This window comes from Tamandua tetradactyla, chromosome 1 (genome assembly GCF_023851605.1).
Source record: "Tamandua tetradactyla isolate mTamTet1 chromosome 1, mTamTet1.pri, whole genome shotgun sequence".
In the NCBI taxonomy this organism is placed as follows: Eukaryota; Metazoa; Chordata; class Mammalia; order Pilosa; family Myrmecophagidae; genus Tamandua; species Tamandua tetradactyla.
The window spans coordinates 105,409,830-105,435,920 of record NC_135327.1 but is presented as its reverse complement, the minus strand read 5'-3'; the positions used below and the strand labels follow the sequence as shown (position 1 = coordinate 105,435,920).

Below are 26,091 nucleotides of genomic sequence, written 5' to 3'. Positions count from 1 at the left end.
TGGATTCTACCTGATAAACTCCCACCATTTCTTCTCCTCACTGTTTCCACCTCTTCTCTGTTTTAATTCATTAGTCTGACAGAGCTGAAAGAGAGGAACGAAGAGTGAGGGAGAAATGGGGTTGGAGTACAGCTTCCCTCCGGTCTCTTCTCATTTCATTCTTTCCACTCCATGTTTTCCACTCCCACCAGACAGAAACCATTTCTTCATGCTTTTTCTCTGCTTTAAAGCATCTGATGTCAATTAGTGTCCACAGGCTAAGGTGAGAGGAGACTTGCTTTAGCCTGATGTACTCCTCATACCATGATAGGTCACATTTTGCGAGGGGATAAATTCAGACGCTACCAAGAGGTTGAGTAACTTGCCTCTGCAGTTTGACAGTGACGGCTGTGGCCTTTGCCAGGCTGCCTGCTTGGTGAAATAACTAATTCTCCTGCTCCCTTTCTGACCCTTTATACCACCCTTGTCTATTGAGGTCGTCACACAAAACTATTTGCAATTCTCTTTTTATTTTCCTGTCCCTTTGCATATGCTGGCCGCTCTACCCCAGGTTCCTTTACCTACATTTCTAATGACATGTGGAGGGGCAGACACTTGTGTTTTCTTTGTGAAGCCTTTTCTGACTGCCTGGAAAAAGCAGTGGTTTCTTTGTTTAGTTCCCTTGTAACAAATAGCATAGTACGTTGCATTACGGTTATGTGCCTACACCATTCCTCCATCCTACCTATAACATCTGACCCCCTATCTATCCACCCCCATTTCCTTATTATAAATACTGTTTGTGAACTCCAGAAAGCAGGGGCCACATCATACACATTTATATTTCCACTACATTTAGCATACTGTAGGTGCTCAAAAATGTTTGATGAATTATATTGATAGGAGAGGAAGGAAAATGGGTAGGAGATGGAGTATAATAAGGAAAAGGTATGAATGAAGTACTCCCTGTTATAATATTGTTTAGTCTCCCACGTGGGGAGCAGGATATAAGCCTAGGGAGTTTACTCAGACTATGATGGATTTTGTTGTGGATAAAGCAGTATTTCAGGAAACTCATCTAGTTGTGATCTAAAGTATGGTTTAAAGAAAAAGATTGAAAAAAAAATAAGACTCTTGGATAATCCCTGTAGCCCCTGCCTTGCTGGGTCTGTCGGGAGCTGTCACCCAGGAGCCCTTTCCCAGAATCAAGGAGCAGCTGCGGGCCTGGGGGTACTCAGTGGCGACCCAGGACATCGAGATGGGGCATCGGCTGGGCCGCAGGAAACAGATGGGTTCCTCCCCACAGCACCTCGTCATCATTCCCTGCCCCAGATTCCAGCCCATGAGGCCCTCACAAAAGTGAGGTTAGGGCCCTGAGACAGTTGGGCCAACCTGGTCACCTCAAGGACCTCTTCATGAGTGGCAGCCTTTTGGAAGGAAACTTGACTAAGCAGCAGTGGTCCCTGCCCCCCACCCACGGTCAGTTCCCACCCCTGAAACACCAAGAAAGAGTCTCTATTGCCCATTTGCTGCTGTGTCCCCCTCTCAGCTGTGCTCTGTGGACAAACCTGCAAGGTCCCCGTCCTGCCTCAGATATGCAGGCCTGGCCCCAGTTCCTAACTTGATGTTTTAGGATGCTGGGCAGCAACAGCTCTAAGACTCAGGCCATTACCAGAGGGGAATGTAAGCGGGTATGGAGAATTGGGTCTGGCTTCTTGAGGAATATTCATCTTGTGCTCACCATCACCAGTGGTGAAGAAATGGCAGTGAAACTAGAATCTTGAGAAAGCCAGGTATCCCTGATTGCTGTAGAAGAGCAATCTCTGAAAGTTTCTTATGTGGGCCTCACCCACCATGGATAGTCAGGAATAAGACTACAAATGGTTTAGTGATAGACATTCTTGCACCCAGCCTCAAAGACTTCAGTTTCTGTTCAAGAAGATTAACAATGAACACTGCATTTTTGTTAGATGATTGGATAGATAGATGATCAAGAGAATTAAGTATGTTCATATAAAGCATTTTATAAACAGAGAATATAAACCAGATAACTTCCTAATGGCTACTGGGCAGCACTGTAATAAATTATTCCTTATTGATTTTGGTTTGCCAAAAAGTACAGAGACAACCGGACAAGGCAGCACTGGACAGTGCTAGCATTAGTGCACATCTTGGTATATATTGAGCAAGATTTCCAAGATGCCATGGTATCATAGGAGGATGCATGTTAATATATTTTAATAGCAACATCCTATGTTTCTAAAGGTTGCAACAAAGATATAAAAAGACTAGTGAAAAGAAAATGTTACAGAAGTAACATTTTACATAAGAGGTTTCCGGCAAAATTTGCCATATACTTAAATAATTTTAATGGTCCACACTCTGAGTAAACGCTCATTACATACATGTGAAGTAGCTATTCCACATTCTTTTTCTGAATTCTAAACCACCAATATTTGATTGGGCAATGTTATCACAGAAAATAGCTTGGCAGGCAGCCTCCCCAGTGGGCATAGCAGAGCAGACCCACCCTCACCCAGGTTTCTCTGCACGAATGTAGGAACAGAACCAGCCAAGAAAATGATCAGAGCATCTTGCTTGTCCCCAAGTCTAGAAATTTTAGTTTATATGTTCACCTGTCAGTTGATATGTACATTTGTCAATAACAGTGGTGTGCCCCTCTTTCATTTTGGTGTGAAAAACTTAATTTCAGTATAAACTGACTCTGAGCTGCGTTAGTGTTGCCATATCCCAAGGTGCAGTGCTATAATTATGAGTATTGACTGATAGTGAACTATGGTTCCAGTTTCTAATGCACGTTTTCAAGTGGAAAAATTAACAGTTGATAATACAAAATTTGGAGAAATTGTGCATGTGCCAATTTTTTTGTTAAAAGGTTTTATTTGGAAATGTACTGCTTTGAAGTCTAATTTCAGAGGAATAGTCATCAGCCATCATGTGATGGCTGTAAATGCTTATAATTGTGCATTCCTAGGCAAATCCCTAGGGTTTGCAAGTTACTTAAGCATTCTTAATGTAGTTGGCTCTGTGTTTGTAAATCAGCCGATAAGGTAGCAATATGAAAAATTCCATGGCTACTAGATTTTCTTCAGGATTCTGAATTTGACCCTAGAGTGGTCTTGGTGTTTTTTTTCTTTTTTATAAAGAGCATATTTGTCACAGCAATTTAGTTAACGTCTTATAACTGAACCTGTATGTGTATTGCTTAAATAAATTTAATCACCAAACATCTAAATGATCTGAGATTTTGTTTTTATTTAGAAACGGGAGCTGTTTTATTATTTTTACAAATTTTGTTTTTAAGTTCATGAAAATGAAAAGCTTTTCTTAAAAATATTGCATGAGCTGATGAATGCTAAACATAACCAGGAATAGCTGGAATAGCTGTCAAAGAAGAAATAAAAGAGGCACTGAAGAAAGAATTAAAAGTACTTTGTAGAGTGACAATAAAGACTAGTTCTGTGTATATGGAAATGTTTAGCAGAGCACACAAATGTGATGATAGAAGCTACATTGCCTTCAATTCTCTTTAAAGCTTAAAAATAGGTATTTGACATTAGAATAATAATAGAAATAAATATATCATAGACATGTATGCATGTAGTTACAATCTTAGACAAACAAGGTGATTATAAATAAAAGTTATCTTGTGCCATGGGCCTTCCTCCCTCTTACCTTGAGATCCTGAGATCCAAAAAGAGATCATGATTTGTTGAAACTAATACTAATGTATGTTGTCGTCAAGTTCCTTCTAACTGACATATCATTGGGTCCTGTTCTAAAGAATCTGTGAGGAATATTGGTGATCGCAGACAAGGACTGTGTGAACCAGAGTGATTCCATTTCCCCGCTGTTAAAACCGGTGGCTAATGTTTCCTCCTAAGTTGATGATTTGTAATTATGCAGTGTGGCAGCTGTGGGCAGTGCCCTTTCTTTCACACTGTGTGGTGGGATAGTGACTGGAACTTGCTGAACTGCATTGGGCATCGTGTTACTATTATTGTTCCTGGGGGGGCTTATTAGACTGTCCCAGAAGATGTAGGAAAAATCCATCATTCCTTTTGAAATACGAGTCCCTGACACCCACAATGTAATTAATGTTAAAAATAGAAAGAATGGCTATGATATGATTATGATTAGCCAGAGATTAGCTATTGTCCAAGTAACAGGACCTAATCCAGCGGGCCAAAGATGACCCTCTGAGTTTGATGAAATATTCATTCCTTTGCTCTCCTCTCTGCAAGCACTATTGATTTCTTGTATAAACGCTGCTATATTTAGTCTAGACAAATGGAATGTGGATTGCTGCTGAATAAATTGGATGAAAGACTGGGATCTTGCCTGCCGCTTTCTCTCAGTCTGGGGCAATTATTTATAATCAAGAGCAGTTTTTGTAAGTTGAGGGTGATTTTTCACAATTTTGTGATTAGTCTCTGAACAAAGGCAAGCAGTTAGACACAATCATTTCTGTTGGGATAGCAGGTTAAGAAGTCAAATTACCCTTTGAGGTTACAATAACTGTTTCAGAGAGTTGCAGGACTTTATTTGTCTTCTTTTTTGGGGACTTTTTAGGGGTTTGATGTTTATAGTTTGTGGATAATAAGATGCCAGCAAGGAGAGACCCCAGGGTCTCTTGAGATTTTACATTCTGTCTTTAGAGGGTTAAATTCTGACCCGTATTTTTTTGGATTTCCAAAAAAAATAGAGGGTATAGTTGGGAGTTTTAATGTAAAAATGAAGTGCCCTTAATAGTGTTTGCTTTTGATTAGAATTATGCCAGTTCTACAAAGTTATGCTCAAATCTTATGTTACCCCAAGACCTTGACAGATAGTTCTGTATAAGACAGTTGTCTGCAACTAAGATATCATACAGGTCTGCATCATCATTTGGTTCCAAGTTTGTCAGAATTGATTTCTTTCTTTTTATAAACAGCATGTTTTAGGAGACAGTGTCTACCCAACTATGCTTTATTAATGTATCGTTTCCTATTTTCATTAAATTGACGCTTGTAGAACGCATTAGTGCAAGTTTCTGATCAATACATTGAGAAGTAACTAGTTAGCAACCTAAGATTGATAGCAGTCTACAACCACACACACACATACACACTCACACTTCAGATGACAAGCAAGGACAATCAGTGTTTTACTAGGTATCTGCAGCCTTAACATCTATAGACAGCATTTCTGTCTTGAATTTATCTTGAATTACTGAAAATAGGTCTGAAATAGACTATTAAGTTTTATATAGACTATTAACATTGTAGTTCACTACCTGAAATCTGCAAATCTAAGTTATATTTATATGCTTCTACTTACTGCAGTAGTAGAGCATTAGATGCAATTTGGGAAGTATACAGAAACGTAGGAAAAGTTGGGAAATCATTAATCTTTCCACCCGAATCACAACCAACTTCTGTTCCTTATTTCACCAGTCTGCTGTTAGAATTCAGGACTGTAATAAAATTAAAACTCCCCAGTAGACTTTATGTCCCATGAAGGCTGGAATGTGTCCCTGCTTTATTAACTACTTTATCCCCAACGTGTAGAACCATACTTGGCACTCAAAGGTGCTAAGAAATGTATATTAACTAAATTAAATTACATTTATGTATTTGTAGACATATTAAAGAGTATATGCCACTTTGTTAATTTTTTTTCACTTAATGTTATAATAGCATTTTTCATGTTCTCATAAACGTTATTTTTAGTGGTTGCCTATTTTTCATCAAACGGATATTTTACTTAGACATTTCTTTGTTGTTGGAGATTTAGATTATAATATTACTCCAGTAAACACTATGACATTGAACTGTTTTTTTCTCTATTAGTATTACTTTTTTGACATATTCCTAGAGTTGCCAAACCTGAGCCAAAGAGTAGAAAAATTTAATGTCTCTTGACACATGTCATCAAATTGATTTTCAGAATTTTTGTGCCAAACATTGCCACTTTCAGTACATAATTCTGTATTTGGTCATATACTTGCCCTACACGTATAGGGCATCGCACACACATACTTAAAGCCCACTCCATTAGCCCCTAACAAAGAGAGTCAGTCAGCCTGTCCTAGCTTTGAAGCTTTGAAACCAGGTATCAGCTTCTCTTCTCTAGCTATGACAGTCTTAAATGCAATATAAGGCTGTTTCGTCCACATTGAAAATCTGTTGTTTTGTTGTTTTGTTAACCACCTTTACCAGTGATCTTAGATCTTCTGGATAACTTCCTGCAGCTTCTGCATCAGCACATCTTCACGTTGTATTTTTATGTTAAAGAAACAGCTTCTTTCCTAAAGCCTCATGAACCAACCTCTGCTAGTTTGAAACATTTCTTCTGTTGCTTCCTCACCTCTCTCAGCCTTCACAGAATTGAGTTAGGGCCTTGCTCTGGGCTAGGTTTGACTTAAGATAATGTGGCTAGTTTGGTCTTTTCTTCAGAACACTCAAACATTCTCCATATATATATATATGATATTTGATAATTAGAACATGGTACCTTTTGTTTTATTATTTGCATTGCTTTAACAATGAAGGTGAATTTTTTCAGTTTTTTTCTTTGTCCATTTAGAAACTTCACTTTTATTAATTTCTAAAATTTAATAAGAATCATATGCCATTTTCATTTTTCCTAATATTTTTGTTTCTTTAACTACTTAATGTTGGTGACTCATTTTCATCTGCAGGCATACCTTGGAGATATTGCAGGTTCAGTTCTAGACCACTCAAGAGAGCACAATAAAGCACAATAGAGCACAATTATCACAATAAAACAAGTTACGTGACCTTTTTGATTTCCCAGTGTATACAAAAGTAATGTTTGCACTATACTGTAGTCTCTTAAGTGTGCAGTAGCATAGTGTCTAAAAAACAGTGTACATACCTTAATTAAAATACTTTATTGCTTAAAAAATGCTAGCCATCATCTGAGTCTTCAGCAAGGTATCTTTTTGCTGGTGGAGGGTCTTGCCTTAATGTCAGCAGCTGCAGACTGATCGGAGTGGTGGTTGCTGAAGGTTGGGGTGGTTACAGCAATTTCTTAAAATGAGACAACCATGAGGTTTGTGGCATTGCTTGACTCTTCCTTTCACAAGAGTTCACTGTAGCATGCAATGCTGTTTGATAGTATTTTACACAGAACAGAGCTTATTTCAAAATTGGAGCTAATCCTCTGAAACCCTGCTGCCGCTTTATCCATTAAATTCATGTAATATTCTAAATCCTTTGTTGTCATTTCAGCAATGTTCACAGCACCTTCATCAGGAGTAGTTTCCACCTCAAGAAACCACTTTCTTTGTTCTTTAGCAATTCAAGTTTCATTATTTTATTAAAGCAATTCATTTATGTCTATTACTTTTCTACCATATAGGCAGTTACTTCCTCCCCTGAAGTATTGGATCCCTCAAAGTCATCCATGAGGGTTGGAAATAGCTTCTTCTAAACTTCTTTTCATGTTGATATTTTGCCTCCTCCTGTGAACCACGAGTGTTTTTTTTTTTTAACTTTTTTTTTTATTGTGTAGTATAACATATATACAAAGCAAAGAAATAAAAAAGCAGTCGTTTTAAAGCACTCTTCAACAAGTGGTTACAGGACAGATCCCAGAGTTTGTCATGAGCTACCATACGATCATCTCAGATTTTTCCTTCTAGCTGCTCCAGAATATAGGAGGCTAGAGGGCTTAAATATTTTTTTGTCATCTCACAATCGACTTTTTTCCTTCTTTATTTGTGAAAAATAACATATATACCAAAAAATCTATACATTTCAATTAGTTGTAGAACATATTTCAGAGTTTGACATGGATTACAATGTCAGAGTTTTAGGTTTTTACTTCTAGCTGCTGGAGACTTAAAGATACCGCTTTAGTGATTTCAGCATTCATATTAATTTGTTAAATCCTATCTTCTATGTATAACTCCACCATCACCTTTGATCTTTCCATCCCTCTCTTTAGGGTTGTTTGGGCTATGGCAATTCTAAATTTTTGATATTGGAAGGGTCTGTCACTAATGTGGGGAAGGGAGATGAAACTGTCTGATGTTCTGGAGAGGCTGGACTAGGTTTCAGGACTTATCTGGACCAGGGACCCCTCTAGAGGTTGTGGATTTCTGGAAAGTTACTCTAGTGCGTGGAACCCTTGTGGAATCTTCTATGTTGCCCTAGGTGTTCTTTAGAATTGGCTTTAGAATGAACTTGGTTGGAGTTTGGCAGGTTATGATAGGTAGCAAGGTCTAACTGAAACTTGCGTGAGAACAACCTCTAGAGTAGCCTCTTGATTTTCTCTCTGCCACTGATACTTTATTAATTACACCTCTTTTCCCCCTTTTGGTCAGGATGGAATTGTTGATCCCACGATGCCAGGTCTGGATTCATCCATGGGAGTCATCTCCCACATTGCCAGGGAGACTGTCATCCCTGGATGTCATGTCCTGCGTAGGGGGAGGGATGAGTGTTCTTAATGGCATCTTGAATGGTGACTTCTTTCTGCAAGTTTTTTCAGTTGATTTTGCTCAAATCTGTCAGAGTAGTAAATCACTGTCTATGGCAGCTATAGCCTTACAAAATGTATTTCTTAAATAATAAGACTTGCAAATCAAAATGAAACCTTGATCTTGATCCATGGGCTGCAGAATGGATGTTTCTATTAAGTCGTACATCTGGATCAGAGCTCTTGAGTGACAGAATGTGTTGTCAATGAGCAGTCATGTTTTGAAGGGAATCTTTTTTTCTGAGCAGTAGGTTTCAACAATAGGCTTAAAACATTTAGTAAATTATGTTATAAACATAGGTATGTGCTCTCTCATTCAGGCTTTCTTGTTCTATTTCTAGAGCACAGGCAGAGTAGATTTAGCATAATTCTTAAGGGACCTGGGATTTTCAGAATAGTAAATGAGCAGTGGCTTCAACTGAAGGCCCACTGCATTAAGCCCTAACATAGAGAGTCAGTCAGCCTGTCCTAGCTTTGAAGCTTTGAAACCAGGTATCAGCTTCTCTTCTCTAGCTATGACAGTCTTAAATGCAATATAAGGCTGTTTCGTCCACATTGAAAATCTGTTGTTTTGTTGTTTTGTTAACCACCTTTACCAGTGATCTTAGATCTTCTGGATAACTTCCTGCAGCTTCTACATCAGCACATCTTCACATTGTATTTTTATGTTAGGAAACAGCTTCTTTCCTAAAGCCTCATGAACCAACCTCTGCTAGTTTGAAACATTTCTTCTGTTGCTTCCTCACCTCTCTCAGCCTTCACAGAATTGAGTTAGGGCCTTGCTCTGGGCTAGGTTTGACTTAAGATAATGTGGCTAGTTTGGTCTTTTCTTCAGAACGCTCAAACATTCTCCATATCAGTAGTAAAGTAATGCTGTTTATCACATTTGTCTCATTCGTGTGTTCACTAGAGTAGCATGTTTAATTACATTCACAGCTTGGCTAACTGTTTGGCACAAGAAGCCTGGGTTTTGGCCTGTCTCAAAGTTTGATGTACCTTCCTCACTGAGCTTAATTGTTTTTAGCTTTTGATTTAAAGTGAGAGAGATACAACTCCTTCTTTCGTTTGAACACTTGAAGGCCATTGTAGTATTATTAATTGGCCTAATTTCAATATTAGGTCTTAGGGAAGGGGGGAGGCACGAGGAGAGGGAAGGGGATGACTGATCCATGGTGCAGTCAGAACATAGAACATTTAACAATTAAGTTTGCTGTCTACATGTTTAAACAATTAAAATGGACACATCAAAGATCACTGATCACCATAAACATAAAATAATAATGAAAAGATTTGAAATATTGTTAAATTTACCAAAATTTGATGCAGAAACAAGCAGTTAGCCAAGAGACTTGCTCAACGCAGGGTTGCCACAAACCTTTAATTTGTAAAAATATAGAATCTTTGAATAAATAAAGAGAAGCACAATAAAAAGAGCCATGTCTGTACAGAAATTTCCCATATATGTGTGTGTATATTTATATGTGCACCATATTAACAACAAACATTTATTGAGGAATACATTATATGTTGTAGGTGCTTTAGATGAATTATCCCATTTAATCTTCATAACAACTGCATGTTCTCACTATAACTGTCCTTATCTCCATGATACACATGAGGAAACTGAAACCTAGAAAGGTTAAATAACGTGTTTGGGGAACACAGGCAGAAAAATGGGAATAGCCATTTAGATTTTAGAACAGAAGTTGACTGGCAGCCTTCATATCCAAGTTGACTCACAAAAGCATTTTGTTTGGTTTTCAGAGTGATTAAGTCTGTTGAGTTATTTTTAATTAAAAATTGGGTCATTTCTGTCTACACAGGAGCTTGTATTACTTTTGCCAATAATTTATTAGAAATGACCCCCTTGAAAGTGGCATGCAGTCTGGTTCACCGTGGATTCCCCTCCAAAATGCCCTATTGCTTTAAACTGTTTTACTTAATTACCTAACTTTTCTAATCCTATAGATAAGTTCATTTTCCAAATATTTAACAGCCAGTTTGGCATAGGCACTGACCAATCAGAATTGGCACCAGCCAGAAACTACTGGTATGATTAGCAGTGAGAAACGCTGTATGTGAAACTACTCCTTACAAAATGGTCTTTTATCTGTAAGAGTTGTGCTTAGAAAATTATATGTATCATTCATTTTTTTGAAAAATGTAAGCATTATCTTTTAAAATTTATTCTCAGCTCATCAAGTATTTTTTCTCCAGCCATTTAGTTAAAGACGCGTTTCAGGTTTCTTCACACTTTTCCAGCCGTGTTGATTTTAGGAATGAGGTAACTGAAACACAGATTATTACTATTTAAAAACTAGCACATAGAAACTTGATTCCAGTTCCTCCTTGGTGTTTGGACCTGACAACACTGCTGAGGTTGTTGGCTAATCTATATATATTTCCCACATCTTGGCAGGCAGATTTTCATTCTTTCTTAAATATCCCTGCAAATACATTACAACCCTCACTTCTTAAGGTAGAATATATCTTTGGACTTTGATAACAAAGAAAAATGTTTGTAGTACACAAATGTAGTTGTGTTAGAGATCTTCTATTGCAACATGACACCTTTCCCTCAATAGAGTTGCATTTTTTTTTGTCCTAAGTTTTGATTTTTTTAAATGGTCTAGAAGAATGACTGTTGTGGACAACTTCGATACTAGTGAATAAATGTGTAGTCATCATGTGGAAGACACCTGCAAAGTACAAATTGCTGAGTGAAAAATAATATACAGTCCATTTTTCAAAGCCGATATACAAAAGACTTTTTGTTATCATCCTAAAGAGATGATTGGAATGGTTTGCTTTAAATTTCTTGCTCAGGGCATAGTGTTTTTGTGTTTTGATTTCACTGTGTTCCCACCTCAGTGTGCTAATTCCCTATCCTTCCCCCTGCTATTCTTTCTTTTCCCCCTGGTCTCCAGTGGATGTGAAGTCAGAGGTTCCTGTGGGCCTGGAGCCCATCTCACCTTTAGACCTAAGGACAGACCTCAGGATGATGATGCCTGTGGTGGACCCGGTTGTCCGTGAGAAGCAACTGCAGCAGGAGTTACTTCTCATCCAGCAGCAGCAACAAATTCAGAAGCAGCTCTTGATTGCAGAATTTCAGAAACAGCATGAGAACTTGACACGACAGCACCAGGCTCAGCTTCAGGAACATATCAAGGTAGCAGATGCTTCTTTGTCTCTGACCTTTTTACCAAGATGGCATGCACCATGACATGGGCACGAGAAGAGACTGGGGGAAAGTTTCAGTGTGATTAAGACATGGATATATGGCTTGAAGGAAATTGTGATTGTACTAGTGAAAAGCATGGGTAGGTGTAAGAATGCTGGCTTAAGACATGCCTTGCTTCTACCACTCTTATCCTATGGGTTTATAGCTTCAGGGTTATGGAATAGTAACTCTCCTCCCTCTTCTTAGATTCTTGTCTCCAGCCTGATTCTGTCGTTTGTCCTATTACTCTTCCTCAAAACAAAACCACTAGGTAGACTCAGTTATTATTGCTAAAGAATCTGCATGAGTTGTTTATCAGAAAGTATCAATCAGTAGATTATGTGAATAAAAAATCTTCTTTTTCAGTCTTCATCTATAATAGATGCTCTAAATAAACTAATTTTCCATATGGAAAAGACCTCATAATGAATACCTTCCAAATAGTTGAAAAAGTTGAATGATAATTAAAAAAAGCTCAAGAGAGTCTTATATGAAGAAACGGTTATAAATATTTTCAGTGTTGTTTATATAAGTCTAAATAATAGATAAAAATTCAGTGAAAGAATTTTGGAAATGGTTGACAATTTGAGAGTTAAATTGTTCTAGGAGAAATAAGGCCATGTCCCAAAGGGGCTATTTTATTATCAGATTATTTTATATGCATCTGTCTATTATTTTTTTTTTATATCTTTTAGGATAAATATTACTTTAGCTTTACTTGTAAAATGTTTTCCAACTTTTTAACAAAGCAACTAATAGCAAGGCTGTTTGGTCAGATACTGATAAGTAACTGCTTCAGATAAGTTACTGCTTTCATTACGTTCTGTGATTTTTACAGCTGTATCTACCAATATAAATTTTTAAAATGTAATTTATTGTTTGACAAATATTGAAAGTTAATGGTAGCATGTAGGTAATTAATTTTTCCTTTAGTATAAACTAAGTTATAAAAGCAGGTTCACTGACATCTGGAAAATATTGGAAAAGTACTTGAGAGGAAAAGGGTTCTGAAGTAACTGAAAGGAAAATTTAGCATTTGAAATTATATTCCAAAATGATAAATTGTTTTCTCAGTAATTAAAGACAGTTTTAAGTTTTCCTTATAAGAGTAGGAAGGTGTTTGCTTTTTAATTTGTCTTTTGGTATTTTTTTTTATGGGTGTGCTTTTAACATTTTAAATTTTATTTTTATGAGGAAGACAGTGCATGATGCTTTACTTATATTAGGTTTTTGAATCTTTGCTTCTGTAATCATCATCTGTATAGTTAGATGCTATTATCCCATTTTCCATCTAGAAAGCTGATGTAGAGAGAAATAGTATAACTTGCCCAAGGCCACACAGCCAGTAAGTGCCTGTTCCAGGACTTGCAGTCTTGCCTGTGTACCCCCAAGGCTGCTGTGCCACCTTGCCTCACTCCTGGGCTATGACATCTGGAAAAGGAAGGGTGGAGTTCTATTTGTTTTTGTCTTTTAAAATCTCATTCCTGCAGTCCTTAGTAATGAAAGGTAGCTATGGAAATGAAATTGCATGCTTTTCTAGATTCCTCAGAGAGATTAAAGTTGAATCACAGTGAGGCTTTGGGTGAAGCGCTGAATCAACTTGACCAACCTCAATTTCTGTACAGCATTAACATTGAAGGCATAAGTTAGCAGAGTTATGAATTCTTCAGTTATTGTGGATTATCTGAAAAGATCCATTAAGGATCTGGGGAAATCAAAGCTAAAATGCCTAAGGTTTTAATAGGAAGAGTAATCAGAAATGCCGCTAACCCTATCCTCTTCCAGGTGTGGTAGGGCCGTCATAGTGGACAGACAGGGGTGTTTCCTGTTGTTCCAGGGAACCTCTGATGCCTACCTAGTTTTTAAATTTTTGTTCACTACTTTACACTGTAAAATTCAGTTTTAGGTTCAGCAAATTATATTATTAGTAAAGAGTTAAAAATGATAATAATTGAATTTTGTATAGCTGAAACTTACAAACTGAATTTAATGTACGTTATGAACATGATGCATGAGGAAGACTATTTTTCTATTTTACACATGAGAAAACTAAGGTTCAAAGTAGTTGAGTAACTTGTGGATCTTATATCTAATATGTCAGCACCTAATTAGAACACATAGTCTTTAGATATTCCTCAGTGGGCACATTCACTTTTCTTTAGAGATGTCCATTTCTCAGCCTAAGAAGACATGACATTTCAAGATGCTTATGAAGAAAGCTTCATTTTCATGTTATTCATTATTTGAATGTAGTAGATTCAAGGGATACAGGCAAACAATAGCGCATTACAGTGTAATTTTGTGGAAGTGATTTCTTCTTGACCAGTATTTTTATTTTAAAGGTTTTTATGTGCTTGATGTACAAACTAGACTATTGCTGTCTGAGAGACGATTGTCTTGTGGATATATAGATTGCATTAGTCTATTGAAAACTTTTTCTGTAAGGGTTGAAAATTTCTGTTATTTGTTCTATCTCTGACAGACTTCCAAAAATTAGCTCATATCAGCATTCTATTCACTTTGATTAGCTTCACCCTGTTTCTCAGGACAGGCGTTAGAGATTGTAATTATTGATTCATACCCTGAGAGATAGGGAAATAGGCTTCTGGGAAGTCTTTGCCTTTACCTGTTTCTTACATTCAGGTGTAGAAAGATAAGTTTCTAAGGGAACTGTCAGTTTCATCACCAGAAATGAAAAGGTCTGAGTAAATTTTGATTATGACCTTTGCTAGGGCAACGCAGGTAATTGCTGATGACATTAATGCCACACTTGCATTAGATGCTTGTCTTCATATTTCAGTGATTCAATAAAAGCATGGGCAAAATATAAAGTAATTATGAATATCTCCAATCGTAAAACATTCAATTTTGTTTAGGATGATGATGAAGCCTAAAGAAATTGCACACTCTCATGTCTTTCTCTTCTCGCAAGTTGCAACAGGAACTTCTAGCCATAAAACAGCAGCAAGAACTCCTAGAAAAGGAACAGAAACTGGAGCAGCAGAGACAAGAACAGGAAGTAGAAAGGCATCGCAGAGAGCAGCAGCTTCCTCCTCTCAGAGGCAAAGACAGAGGACGAGAAAGTAAGAGGCGCCAGGGCGAAGGGTGGACTCTACCCTCCGCTTTAGGTGATCGTCATGCAGGAAACAAGCCTGATGAAGACTGGAATTAAGCTTATCAGAGCTGTTTGTGGTTAATTAAAAGAATAAATAATTCATTTTAGACTTAAATGTGAAACTTTTATAATCACTTATCAGTCTGCAGAGCATTAAGTAAAAATAACATTGTTGTTTTGAACCTTATTAACAATATTACAGTAGAGCAATGTGGTGTCTGCCATTCTTGTTTAGCAATAAAGTGACTTCCACATTCCCTCACTATGCTTCCTCTTACTCAAGTGATAATTACTCTGTAAATCAAGCCTTACCTCTTATAGTTTCTGAGTACTGAACATTTAGGAAGATTTAAGGCAGAACTCTAGCAAAAGAGTTATCCACAAGAGGGAGACAGATCCAAATAATTCCTCTGTATGAGGTCAGTTCAAAATAAGGACGTTGTAAGGTTTAAAATGCTATGACCTGAACTGAAATTGTCAGCAATATTTATTTGTTTAAAGTTCAAAGGGGTTTTAAAAAGTTGGTTTTTCAAGGTAGTAATTAATAAAATATAATTTTAATATATTAAGGGAATTACATGGTCTAAAGCTCCTAGATTTTTAAAAAGCAGTGTTTTTTCACTCAGCATTATTTTTTTCTACTGTTCTTTTTTATTTCTTGGAGAAGTTGTGGGTGTACAGAACAAACATGAATAAAATACAGGATTCCTGTATACCACCGTATTAATAACAGCTTGCATCAGTGATTGGTGTAGAACATTGTTATAATTAATGAAAGCACATTTTTATAATTGTAGTATAAACTATAGTCCATAGTTTAATGTAGTGTTCACTCTTTGCATAGTGGAGTGTTGTGATTCTTTAAAATTTATATTATATTACCATATATAATTAAACTTTTCCCTTTTAACCACATTCATATATATATTTCAGTGCTGTTAATTATGTTCACAATGTAAATTAATTAGAATAAGTAAACACATAGAATCAGAATCTAGAATATGGGTTACCAGGGGATGGGGTAGAGATAAGAAATGGTAAGTTAAGGCTTAAATGTATAGAGTTTCTGTTTGGAATGATGAAGATGTTTTGTTAATGGATGGTGGTGATGTCAGCAGTATTTTTTAAAGCTTAGAAAAAATTAGTATTAATTTTGATAATCCCCTTCCTGAAAAAGCAATTAAATAAATCATTGAAGATATTTTCAAAATTGGAGGTTTAACCAGTAGTTACCAAAAATCACCATGTGCTTCGACTCTGGTTTCTTCAGCCTGCTGTGTTTTTTTTTTTTTTTTTTGCATGGGCAGGCACTGGGAATCAAACCCAGGTCTCTGGCATGGCAGGTGAGAATGCTGCCACTGAGCCACCATGGCCCACCCTGCTGTGTTCTGTTAATGCAAAGACTTCATATGCTGTGACCAGTGGTGTTACTTCTTAATCTTGGCTAACTAATTTAGAGGCATGATCCATAATCAACATCTATTTCTATGTGTGTTTGTTTCAGGGGCAGTAGCAAGTACAGAAGTAAAGCAGAAGCTTCAAGAATTCCTATTGAGTAAATCAGCAACGAAAGACACTCCAACTAATGGAAAAAATCATTCCGTGAGCCGCCATCCCAAGCTCTGGTACACGTATGTTCAGTGTTTGGCTCTTTTCACTCCCGGGGTAAAGGGCACATATTCTTCATTCATCCAACCTAGACGTAAATCCTGAGCCTGCCAGCACTCAGCTGTGTGACTGTGAGCAAGTTCTTTGAATTTTCTAAGGTTCAGTCTCCTTCTCTCTAAAAAGAGAATTATAACAGTACCTGCCCTGTACCATTGATGGGAAAGTCTATGAAATATAAAATATCATGATAAAGTGCTTAACATTGAGCTGTGCTTAATAAGTGTTAGCGGTTATCTTCTTGAGGGCGAGAAAGTATATGTGCTTTTTGGTCAGTGGGTAAATGACAGATGGTGGGGTAGAATGCAGATAAAATTAATTTGTATTTTGCATTTCCCTATTCTCAGAGGGCACATCTGATATCTATATAATAATTTCTAAAACATTGGCAGAGTGAGATTTTATTTTACTTGGGTTAATAAAAGTTGGCAGAGGTCTCAGCTATTTTTGAAAGTCTGGAAGATTTTTAACTCAATTAAAAATATATAAGGAAAGAAGGCAAGGGAGGGAAAGGAAGGATAAAAAAGGGAGATAACTAAATAAATCTCGGTCTTCAGGGACTAGTTTCCTCCTGCCCACCTGACTCACCACCTTCTGCCCCCCAGGAAACGAAGACTAGCTTGGCTTCTGGCATTCAGACTGATAGCGTAATGCACTGTGGTATCATGGTTGTTATGCAACCATGTTCCCCAAAGTCCACTAGGGAGATACTGTACAGTATACAACTCTTTCTATAAAATATGAAGACATGGTGTTTTTAAAGATCATGTCAAATATGATAGGCAAGCGTATCTGGAAAACAGACTATTAGATAATAGTTTCGTTTCTCTCATTTTAAGAGTGTGTTTGCCTAATGCCCATAGGTTTTTATACTTAAGATATTTTTTAATCTCTCATGTCACCAAGGATAGAGGGAGTAAATGTTCGATTACTCTGTTATACTAAATTTTTAAGTATCTAAGAAGCTCTAATTTAAAGTATTGCTTCTTCTCCACATCCAAAAAATGGTAAGTCAGACAGGTTCCAGAATGTTTTATAAATACTTTTTAATGATTTACGTAATTTCTATCATGCATGACAGTTGACTTGAGAAATCAGTCTACAAAGAAAATTTGCAAATGTTAAATCAGTGTCACGGTATTGAAAAAGGAACAGTGTTTTATATAAAATTGCATACATAATTTATAACTAATTCATAATTCCTTCAAAGTTAAAACCTCTTTTTAGGAAGAGATAATACCTCTTTGTAATGAGAAACAACTATATGCAAATGATTTGTCAGCTGAAATTTCTTTATTTGTTCTCTTGGGTATATTAAACATGACTCTTAGAACTTACTTTGCAACGCTTTCTTTTTATTCTGAATTGAACTTCATCCGGGTCCACCTTCAAATAATCACAAATCATTAATGTATGGTATCAGAACTTAGTACTTTTGCCAGGTATAGCTAAAAGAAATATCCTTAAATCAGGTATTTCTTGAAAATGTTATGATTCCAACAAATAATACTGGTAAAATAATCATCATAGTGGTTATACTATGCCCTATTCATTATTTCCTTTGTATATAATAAATTGTAGGCATTTATAGCCACTGGGTAGTCTCTATTAAAACATTCTCCAGTAGCAAAATCATATCTCTCAAGGCATTCACCTAGGAAAGAGAAGACATCCCTAGAAACCTGCGTCATATTGAAGAAGAATGAAATCTCCATTCTTTGCATGGAAACTATTACCTGAGCCTACTTGCTTTTCAATAGAAAAGTCTCCCTCATGTATTCAGCAATTAAACGAAAAATAACATCCTTCACATTTACTTTTACAATGATTGCTCTACATTGTTGAACAAAAAATTCAGATAATGGCTTTTGTTTTGTTTTGTTTTGTTTTTACTGGTTTGATACTTAAGAAAACACATGCATTAATCTCAGATTATCAAAACCTCAGTCTCTTGGTAAGTTGTTTTTTTAGTAAAGCCAACTCTTCTATGTGACCGTGTGAGTAAACATACAGTGAGCATTCTTGGAAATCCTGCATCATTCCGTAACATATTGCTGAAGGGAACTTGGTTCCATGAGGTTGTGGTTTGTACACACCAAGAAGAAAGAACATAAACACAGCTGAGACACGTGTCCAGCATGTGCAGTTGATTATTGCTGACCAACATGCAGTAAAAACTCCAGTGTAAATGGAAAACCCTCTGTCCCCTGCAGGGCTGCCCACCACATGTCACTGGATCAAAGCTCCCCACCCCTGAGTGGAACGTCTCCATCCTACAAATACACATTACCAGGAGCACAAGATGCAAAGGATGATTTCCCTCTTCGGAAAACTGGTAAGTTGGTTTAACAAGAAGACTCTCTTGCTCTCCATAACATACCTATGGTTTCATTTTGCCATTACTCTAAAGGGGAAAACAAGGATTTGAATCACAGATATTATACCTTCCCCCCAACACTGTGTCCTACCAGCAGAAACCCACATAGACACTCACCCACCTATTTATTTATCAGTTGATTAAGTCTATCATCAAAGTTACTTTTCAAGTTAAAGAAAAAAAATTAAATTTCATTCATTTTGTACTTTAAACACATTGCTTTCTTATCAGCAATAAAGGGTAGAATAAAGGAAAATAGAAGTTCAACTTCTCATAAGATTTAAATCTTCTCCGTTACTAAAGAGCTCTGTAATTTCCTCCATTCTTATGATTTTCTGCTGAGCCTTAACCACTTAACGCAAAATGGGAAAGATAATTTTTGGTCCTTACAATTATTTTTGAAACCTCAAATTTCGATTCTTTATGTGGTGAAAACTGGTTAGGCCAGGACTACGTTCTGAATAAGTGAGTTGCCTGATGTCTAACAAATCACAGGAGAACTCAAGAGTGTAGACTTGTGCCTAATAATCCCATATAGTTATATTAAAATTTGCTTAGGGAAACAGGGACAAAGAAGCTTCTATTTGGAACTCATTGAACAGTTTTGAAGTTCTTGGGACTGCACTTGTGGCCCATCTTCTTTCTGTGCACTCTGATATGTGCCTGTTTAATGTGCTATATGCTGTTATCTCTATAATAAATATGTTTAAACGTTTGGCTAGACACAAGCATAACAAGCACGGTTTAGAATTTTCTGTTCTAAATCTTACTGTGTTTGCCAAATATTGTTCTTTATATGAAGTTATAAAAGTTTTAGTTTTTTATCTACAACTGATCTGAAAACATATTTAGAGAAGATAGGTTGGTCCATCATATTTCACTCAGCTCTACTTGAAGAAATAGAGATCTATGTAATTTGTATATGCAGTCTACAGAGTGAAAATGATTTCAAATAATTATATTCATTTTCCGAGGCAATTTCAAGTAATTAAAATGGATATAGATTGTAAAAACACATGCTGAAGGTATTTTCTGTCATGTAATTTACCTTAGCATAATGAAGCTTTAAAGATAAAATCAATCATAAGTAAGAATTTGTTACCTACCATCTAGCCATATTATGTCAGGTTTTAGGGAAGGATGGTCAAGTATTGCAAAGCAGTTTGTACCTTTTTAATAGCATGAAGATGTTTACATTTCTACTATAAGATGATAAGTATAATGAAATACTTTAATAGAAGACTTATGCAGAAGGAAGAATGATTGAGCTTTATGTGTTGCATCAGAATTTCATATTCTATTCTACAAATCAGACCACACTTTCTATAAATAAACTTCTTTAGGATAAAAGGAAGGAAGCAAAGAGTGAGCCTCTATAGATTGTTAAAACATGGAGTATAGTTTATGAAAATTGATCCATGAAGGAGGTTTTAGAATGTGGGGACTTTGATGTGCAGCTTTGACATTTAGTTGCACCGGTGGCATGTGTAAGAGCTATTGACAGAGATTATGTGAATAGTGCCCCAGGTCTCAGGGCAATGACTGGCATTCAGGAGCCCAAGGAGTCCCTAAAAGAAAAGAAAACATGAGTCCCCTTATGGCAGGAGGTTGCTGTTGAGTGATACAGTTACATTCACAGAGAATGACTTCCACCTGCTGTGCACACAGCATTTGAATGTATTTCCACCACTGGGAGATTGAAAACTGACTGCAGAACTGATACTGACATTGAAAAGAAAGGGCATTTGAAGCCCATAAGAACTCAGAAAGAAAATCTCATCTTTTCCTAATACTAAGGGCGAGGATAGATTAAAAACCCATACTTTGTATCCCACTGTTTCACGAGAACAAGTTAGGATTTTTCTTCTGTGATGAATAACAACAAGCTGTTAATTTAGTCTCACAGAAATGCTCAGTCCACAGCAAAATTCAAAGAGAGATACTACATGGGAATGTTGCAAACTATTATACAAATATGTACTAATACGATCTTTTCTATGCCTGCCTACGTAACATATAATAATAGAGAAAAGCTACACTCTTGGTCTTTTCCAGCGGTGTAATTTCTAGTTTTACCCAGGATTTCATCTTTCTTTCCTTTGTTTTGAAAACCTGATATTTATGAAGTGTTAGGCTGTTGATCTGCAAAACCAAACATTTTCAAGCATTGTAGCAATAAAGTTCTTGAACAGCCGTTAATACTTTTATATCTCTATAGGGGTTTCAAAATATCCTTAATTCAATTCCCCTTGTCTGTTTGGGAAAAGTATGATATAATAAAATACAGATGTTTTCTAAATATTATCTAAAATACGTAGAGATACCTTTCATTAATTACAAATAGGCAAACTCTGCCAGCTTTTATAAATAGAGCCCATTCATTGTATCTCCTGTCACATATTTAAACTAATACTTAAGCATTTGTTGTATTTTAGTGATTCAATAGTCATTATGAAAAAACACAACTTTACTATGATAAAATATGTGATGATTGGACAAACAATTGACAATACGATTTTACATAAAGCTGCATCATTTAAAATGAAACCTAGAATAGAAATATTAGAACAGCTATTTTAGAGTCATGTATTTCTTTTTGAGGCCATATTAGCAATCTTTTTGGCCTAATTTCAATGAATTTGATCTTAGATTTAAAAGAAGTTGTTAAGTGGGTGGATTATTCCTTTGCTCTACATATAAGAAAGATGAAATACTTTAAATTTATTTTTAAACCTATATCAGTATTGAATCACCTATATGTATCAGCAGGATTTGAGAGAGTAAAACTAGAACCAAAGCAAAAAAAAGAAGTCCTAATGACCCTGAATTGATTAAAGTAGCCCCAGGGGTGTCCCTTAAGCAGAGAGTATAATTTGGAGCCTCTCTTTGACCTTTTGGGACCCAGCCAGTCAATGACAACCTAGAAACAGTAATCTATAGAAGTCTCGTTTGCCTGCAGAAATCTGACCTTTGTCATGTGACATGGACCTTTACTTCCTTCCCCTAAGGAGAATCATAGATCCTAGAATCTAGGCATTTTGGAAACATCTGAATAATATGAATCACTGGTTCTGATAATCATGCCCTTTCTTAATTTACTTTTTTCTTCTAAATACAGGAAACAAAAAAATCTTTGCTCCTGTTATAACAATGAACATCAAAGTCTTTACGCAATTAGTCATGAAGTGAGAATAAATACTTGTTTTTAATTTTTATATTTATTGCCCACCCTTTAAAGTACCTCTTTCTAAAATTACTATCTGTGAGTTCTGTTATTCCACAACACTCTAGAATTAGTATTTTTTGTTAGTTATAAAAAAATTAAAGTTTTATCTTAGTGTGGTATATTTATTAAAATTGATGAACCAATAATGATATTGAAGTTTGCAGTATTTTTCTGGATTTCATGCTTTGGCTGAAAAAAAAGGTCATGCTGTTGTAGGTGACTTTTCTTTTCCTTCTGTATGTACACTGCTGGACTGATAATAAACCATAAGTAGGGAAAGGAAGCTTCTGGTCCAGGCACCATGAAATAGTATATATATTTCTCATGGAGATACTGCATGTGTGGGACTGTGAACTGGCCTTCAAAACTATTTGAAGTGGATTCTGTTCCAGTGACTGTGCATATGTTTCATAAAATATTATGGTAAAAATTCTAGAGGTTTTATACTCCATTATATGATTGAGGTCTTACCCAAGGAACTTGGCCTTACTTTGAATACCATGATCTTTCCATTTAATATTTCTGAACAAAGTGAGCTGACTGGCTAGATTAACCTCTTAAAGTGTACGAGGCACATAAAGCTTGGCTATACCAGCCTCACTGAAATATTCATTTTAATGGTCAACAACACTGGTATAAAGCTCAAAGATGGAAAGTTTCCAAACATAAGTTAGGGTTTTGGAAGGCTGGTGTCATTTTCCACACTGAGTAAATTGAGGCAGGCAGAAATGAGATATATAGTTTTATAAATCTTCTTTCAGTATAGCAGTTAAGTTATGATGTACTTTAGTGACCTGTTCAAGTTGTTAAAATCCAGAATTAATACAAAGAGATTTTTTCTTCCTTCTTCTCTGTACTTCTATGCCTCTTACACAAACACATGCACAGGTACACACACAAGTAATACACACACGTTTCTGCACAGATAGCACTGTGTGTGATAGCATTTATGCGTATGAAATGGTAGCCCAAACTCTTATTCCAGGCTGATGAAAATAAGAGTGTTTTTAAATACATCTTAGTACACTCGGTCCCATTATTGTGACTAATCTTGTTTAAAGGTATTGCAGTATCTTTCTCTTGATAAATCATACACCGAATTTCCCAGGAGTGAGAAACAGTATGGAATGGTAACACAGACTTTGAATCCATAGATACTGGTTTGGTTTTGGGTCCTCAATCTTGGATAACTTATTTTCTCTAGAAGAGAATTTTCTCATCTGTAAGTGAAAATAATTGCACCCAATTCATAGAGTTATTTTGAAAATTCAATTAAATAATATATAAAACAGCTGACTTCATACCTAGAATGTAGGGAGTTCTTAGTAAATCTTAAATTTATATTTGAAGTTGCTGTGGAATTAAGTTTCCTTTATTTTCTGTTTTCATCTGGTCAAAATTAAATCTCTGCTGTAGAAAGTCTTTTTAGGTCTTGCATTCTGCCACCTTTACTAATAAAACAATTCGACTGAGGAAACTATGATAAACATTTATTTTTAAGCTATGTGCCACTTTTGATGCTAATATCAAGATGGAAGTAAAGGTCTTTATTAAGTTTGCATATTCCCTGGCACTTCAGAGGCCAGTATGGCATCCAGAAGCAGCACAGCAGCAGGCTTCTTTCTATTCTTCACCATATGGGGAACTATAAGACTTTTTGCTCAGTAGGGCCGAACTGATTTTTAATTTCTGCCACTGACTTTTTCTTTTAATTCACAAGTTCAATCCTGTTTATCTTTTAGAACAGGTTTAGATTTACAGAAAAATTGAGCAGTTAGTACAGAGAGTTCCCATACACCCATCTTTTCAGCACGGTTTCCCTTATTATTAATGTTTTATATTAATGAGGTATATTTATTACAAATGATGAACCAATAATGATATGATATTATTAATTAAAGCCCATAGTTTATAATTAAGGTTCACTCTGTGTTATACATTTCTATACATTTTGTTAAATGCATATTTTCATGTATCCACTATTATAATATCATACAAAATTGTTTTACCACCCTAAAATCCCCTGTGCTTCACTTATTCATCCTTCTTCCCCTCTCCCCTCTAAAAACTGTAAGTTGTGCCATTTCAGAATGTCATATAGTTGAAATCGTACAGAATGTAGCCTTTCCATATTTCACTTACCAATATGTATTTAAGGTTCCTCCATATCTTTCTGTGGCTTGACAGCTCATTTCTTTTTATTGACGAACAATATTCAGTTCAGTGCACCACAGTGTACTTATCTATTCACCTATTGATGGCAATCTAAGATGTTTCCAGATTTTGGCAATTGTCATTAAAGCTGCTATAAATATTTGGGTGCAGGCTTTTGTGTGGAGAAAAGTTTTCAACTTACTTGGGCAAATACCTAAGAATATGATTGTGATTTGTATGGTAAGACTGTTTAGCTTGTAAAACAGACTTCCAAACTGTCTTCCATTTTAGATTCCCACCAGAATGTATGAGAGTTCTGTTGTTTGGCATCCTTACCAGTGTTCATCAGTTTTTAGTATGTGCCATTCTAATAGACGGTTAGCGGTATCTCACTGTTTTAGCTGCAATTTCCTAATGCCGTATGATGGTTATGTATTTATTTGCCATTGGTCTATCTTCTTCGGTAAGGTGTCCTGAGCTTTTGCTCATTTTGTAACTGGTTGCTTGCGTTGCTATTGTTGAGTTTTAAGAGGTTTTTGCATATTTTAGGCACAAGTCCTTTATCAGATATATGATTTGCAAATGTTTTCACACTGTGGCTTTCCTTTTCATTCTCTTGACAATGTCTTTCACAGTGCAAATGTTTTGAATTTTAATAAAAGTGAATTTATCTTTTATTTTCTTTCATGGATTATGCTTTTGGTGTTGTATCTAAAAACTCATGCCAGACCCAAGGTCACTTAGATTTTCTCCTGTGTCGTCTCCTAAGAATCGTGTTGGTTTACATTTTACATTTGTGGCTGTGGTCCATTTTTATTTAATGTTTGCATAAGGTGTGTGTTTACATTCATTTCTTTTTTGCATGTAGATGTCCGATTGTGCCAGTACCATGTATTGAAAAGACTCCTTCCTCCTTTGACTTGCCTTTGCTCCTTAGGCGAGGGATCAGTTGACTATTTTGATGAGTTCTATTTCTGGGCTCTGTGTTTTGTTCCATTAACCTATTTGTCTAGTCTTTCACCAATTCCATGTGTCTTGATTATTGTAACTTTATAAGTCTTGAAGTTGGATAGTGCCACTGCAACTTTGTTCTTCATTATTGTGCTGGCTGTTTCTGGTCTTTTGCTTTTGTTCGTAAACTTTAGAATGACATTGGCTCATTTCATCCAAGTTAGGCAATTTGTTTGCATTAACTTGTTCGTAATATTTCTTTTTATCTACTTAGTATTCATGGGATTGGTAGTATGGCCCTTCTTTCTGATTTTAGTAATTTGTGTGTTCTCTCTTTTTTTCATTAGCCTCACTAGAGTTTTATTAATCTTAATGATCTTTTCAAGGAACTAGCTTTTGGTTTCACTGGTTTTCTCTATGGATTTCCTGTTTTCAATTTCATTGATTTCCACTCTAATTTTTGTTATTTATTTTCTTCTGCTTGCTTATGGCTTACATTGCTCTTTTTTGTGTAGTTTCCATAAAACCTTAGATTACTGATTTCACATCTTTCTTCTTCTACAATGTATGCAAACAGTGCTGTAAATTTCTCTGCAGCACCATTTTTTGCTGTATCCTGTAAGTTTTGATGATGTGCTTTCGTTTTCATTTAGTTCAAAATATTTTTTAATGTCTCATGATATTTCTCTTGACCTAGTGTTATTTAGAAGTGTGTGTTTAATCTGTATATATTTTGTGATTTTTCAACTATCTTTCTGTTATTAATTTTGAGATTAATCCCATTGTGGTCTGAGAGCATACTTTGTATAATTTATATGTTATGAAATTTGTCAGGGTGTGTTTTATGGCCCAAAATGTGAACTAACTTGGTGAATACTCCTTGTGAGTTTCAGAAG

The 26,091-nt window shown here is 36.0% G+C and overlaps 1 protein-coding gene and 1 pseudogene across 15 annotated transcripts in view; both read left to right on the top strand.

Annotated features, from left to right (window-relative positions):
- Positions 1–2,911, top strand: part of LOC143678905 (casein kinase I-like) — a 62,428-nt pseudogene extending 59,517 nt beyond the window's left edge.
- HDAC9 (histone deacetylase 9) overlaps positions 1–26,091 on the top strand; it is a 970,134-nt gene that overhangs the window by 533,120 nt on the left and 410,923 nt on the right. For 9 of the 15 annotated variants that reach the window (XM_077122309.1, XM_077122311.1, XM_077122318.1 and 6 more), the window contains 4 exons: positions 11,415–11,656; positions 14,640–14,790; positions 16,327–16,453; positions 18,701–18,822. In XM_077122309.1, coding sequence (XP_076978424.1) covers positions 11,415–11,656; positions 14,640–14,790; positions 16,327–16,453; positions 18,701–18,822 — 642 coding nt within the window. The remainder of the gene's footprint in view (positions 1–11,414; positions 11,657–14,639; positions 14,791–16,326; positions 16,454–18,700; positions 18,823–26,091) is intronic. The other 6 variants (XM_077122321.1, XM_077122307.1, XM_077122306.1 and 3 more) reach the window with 3 other exon arrangements.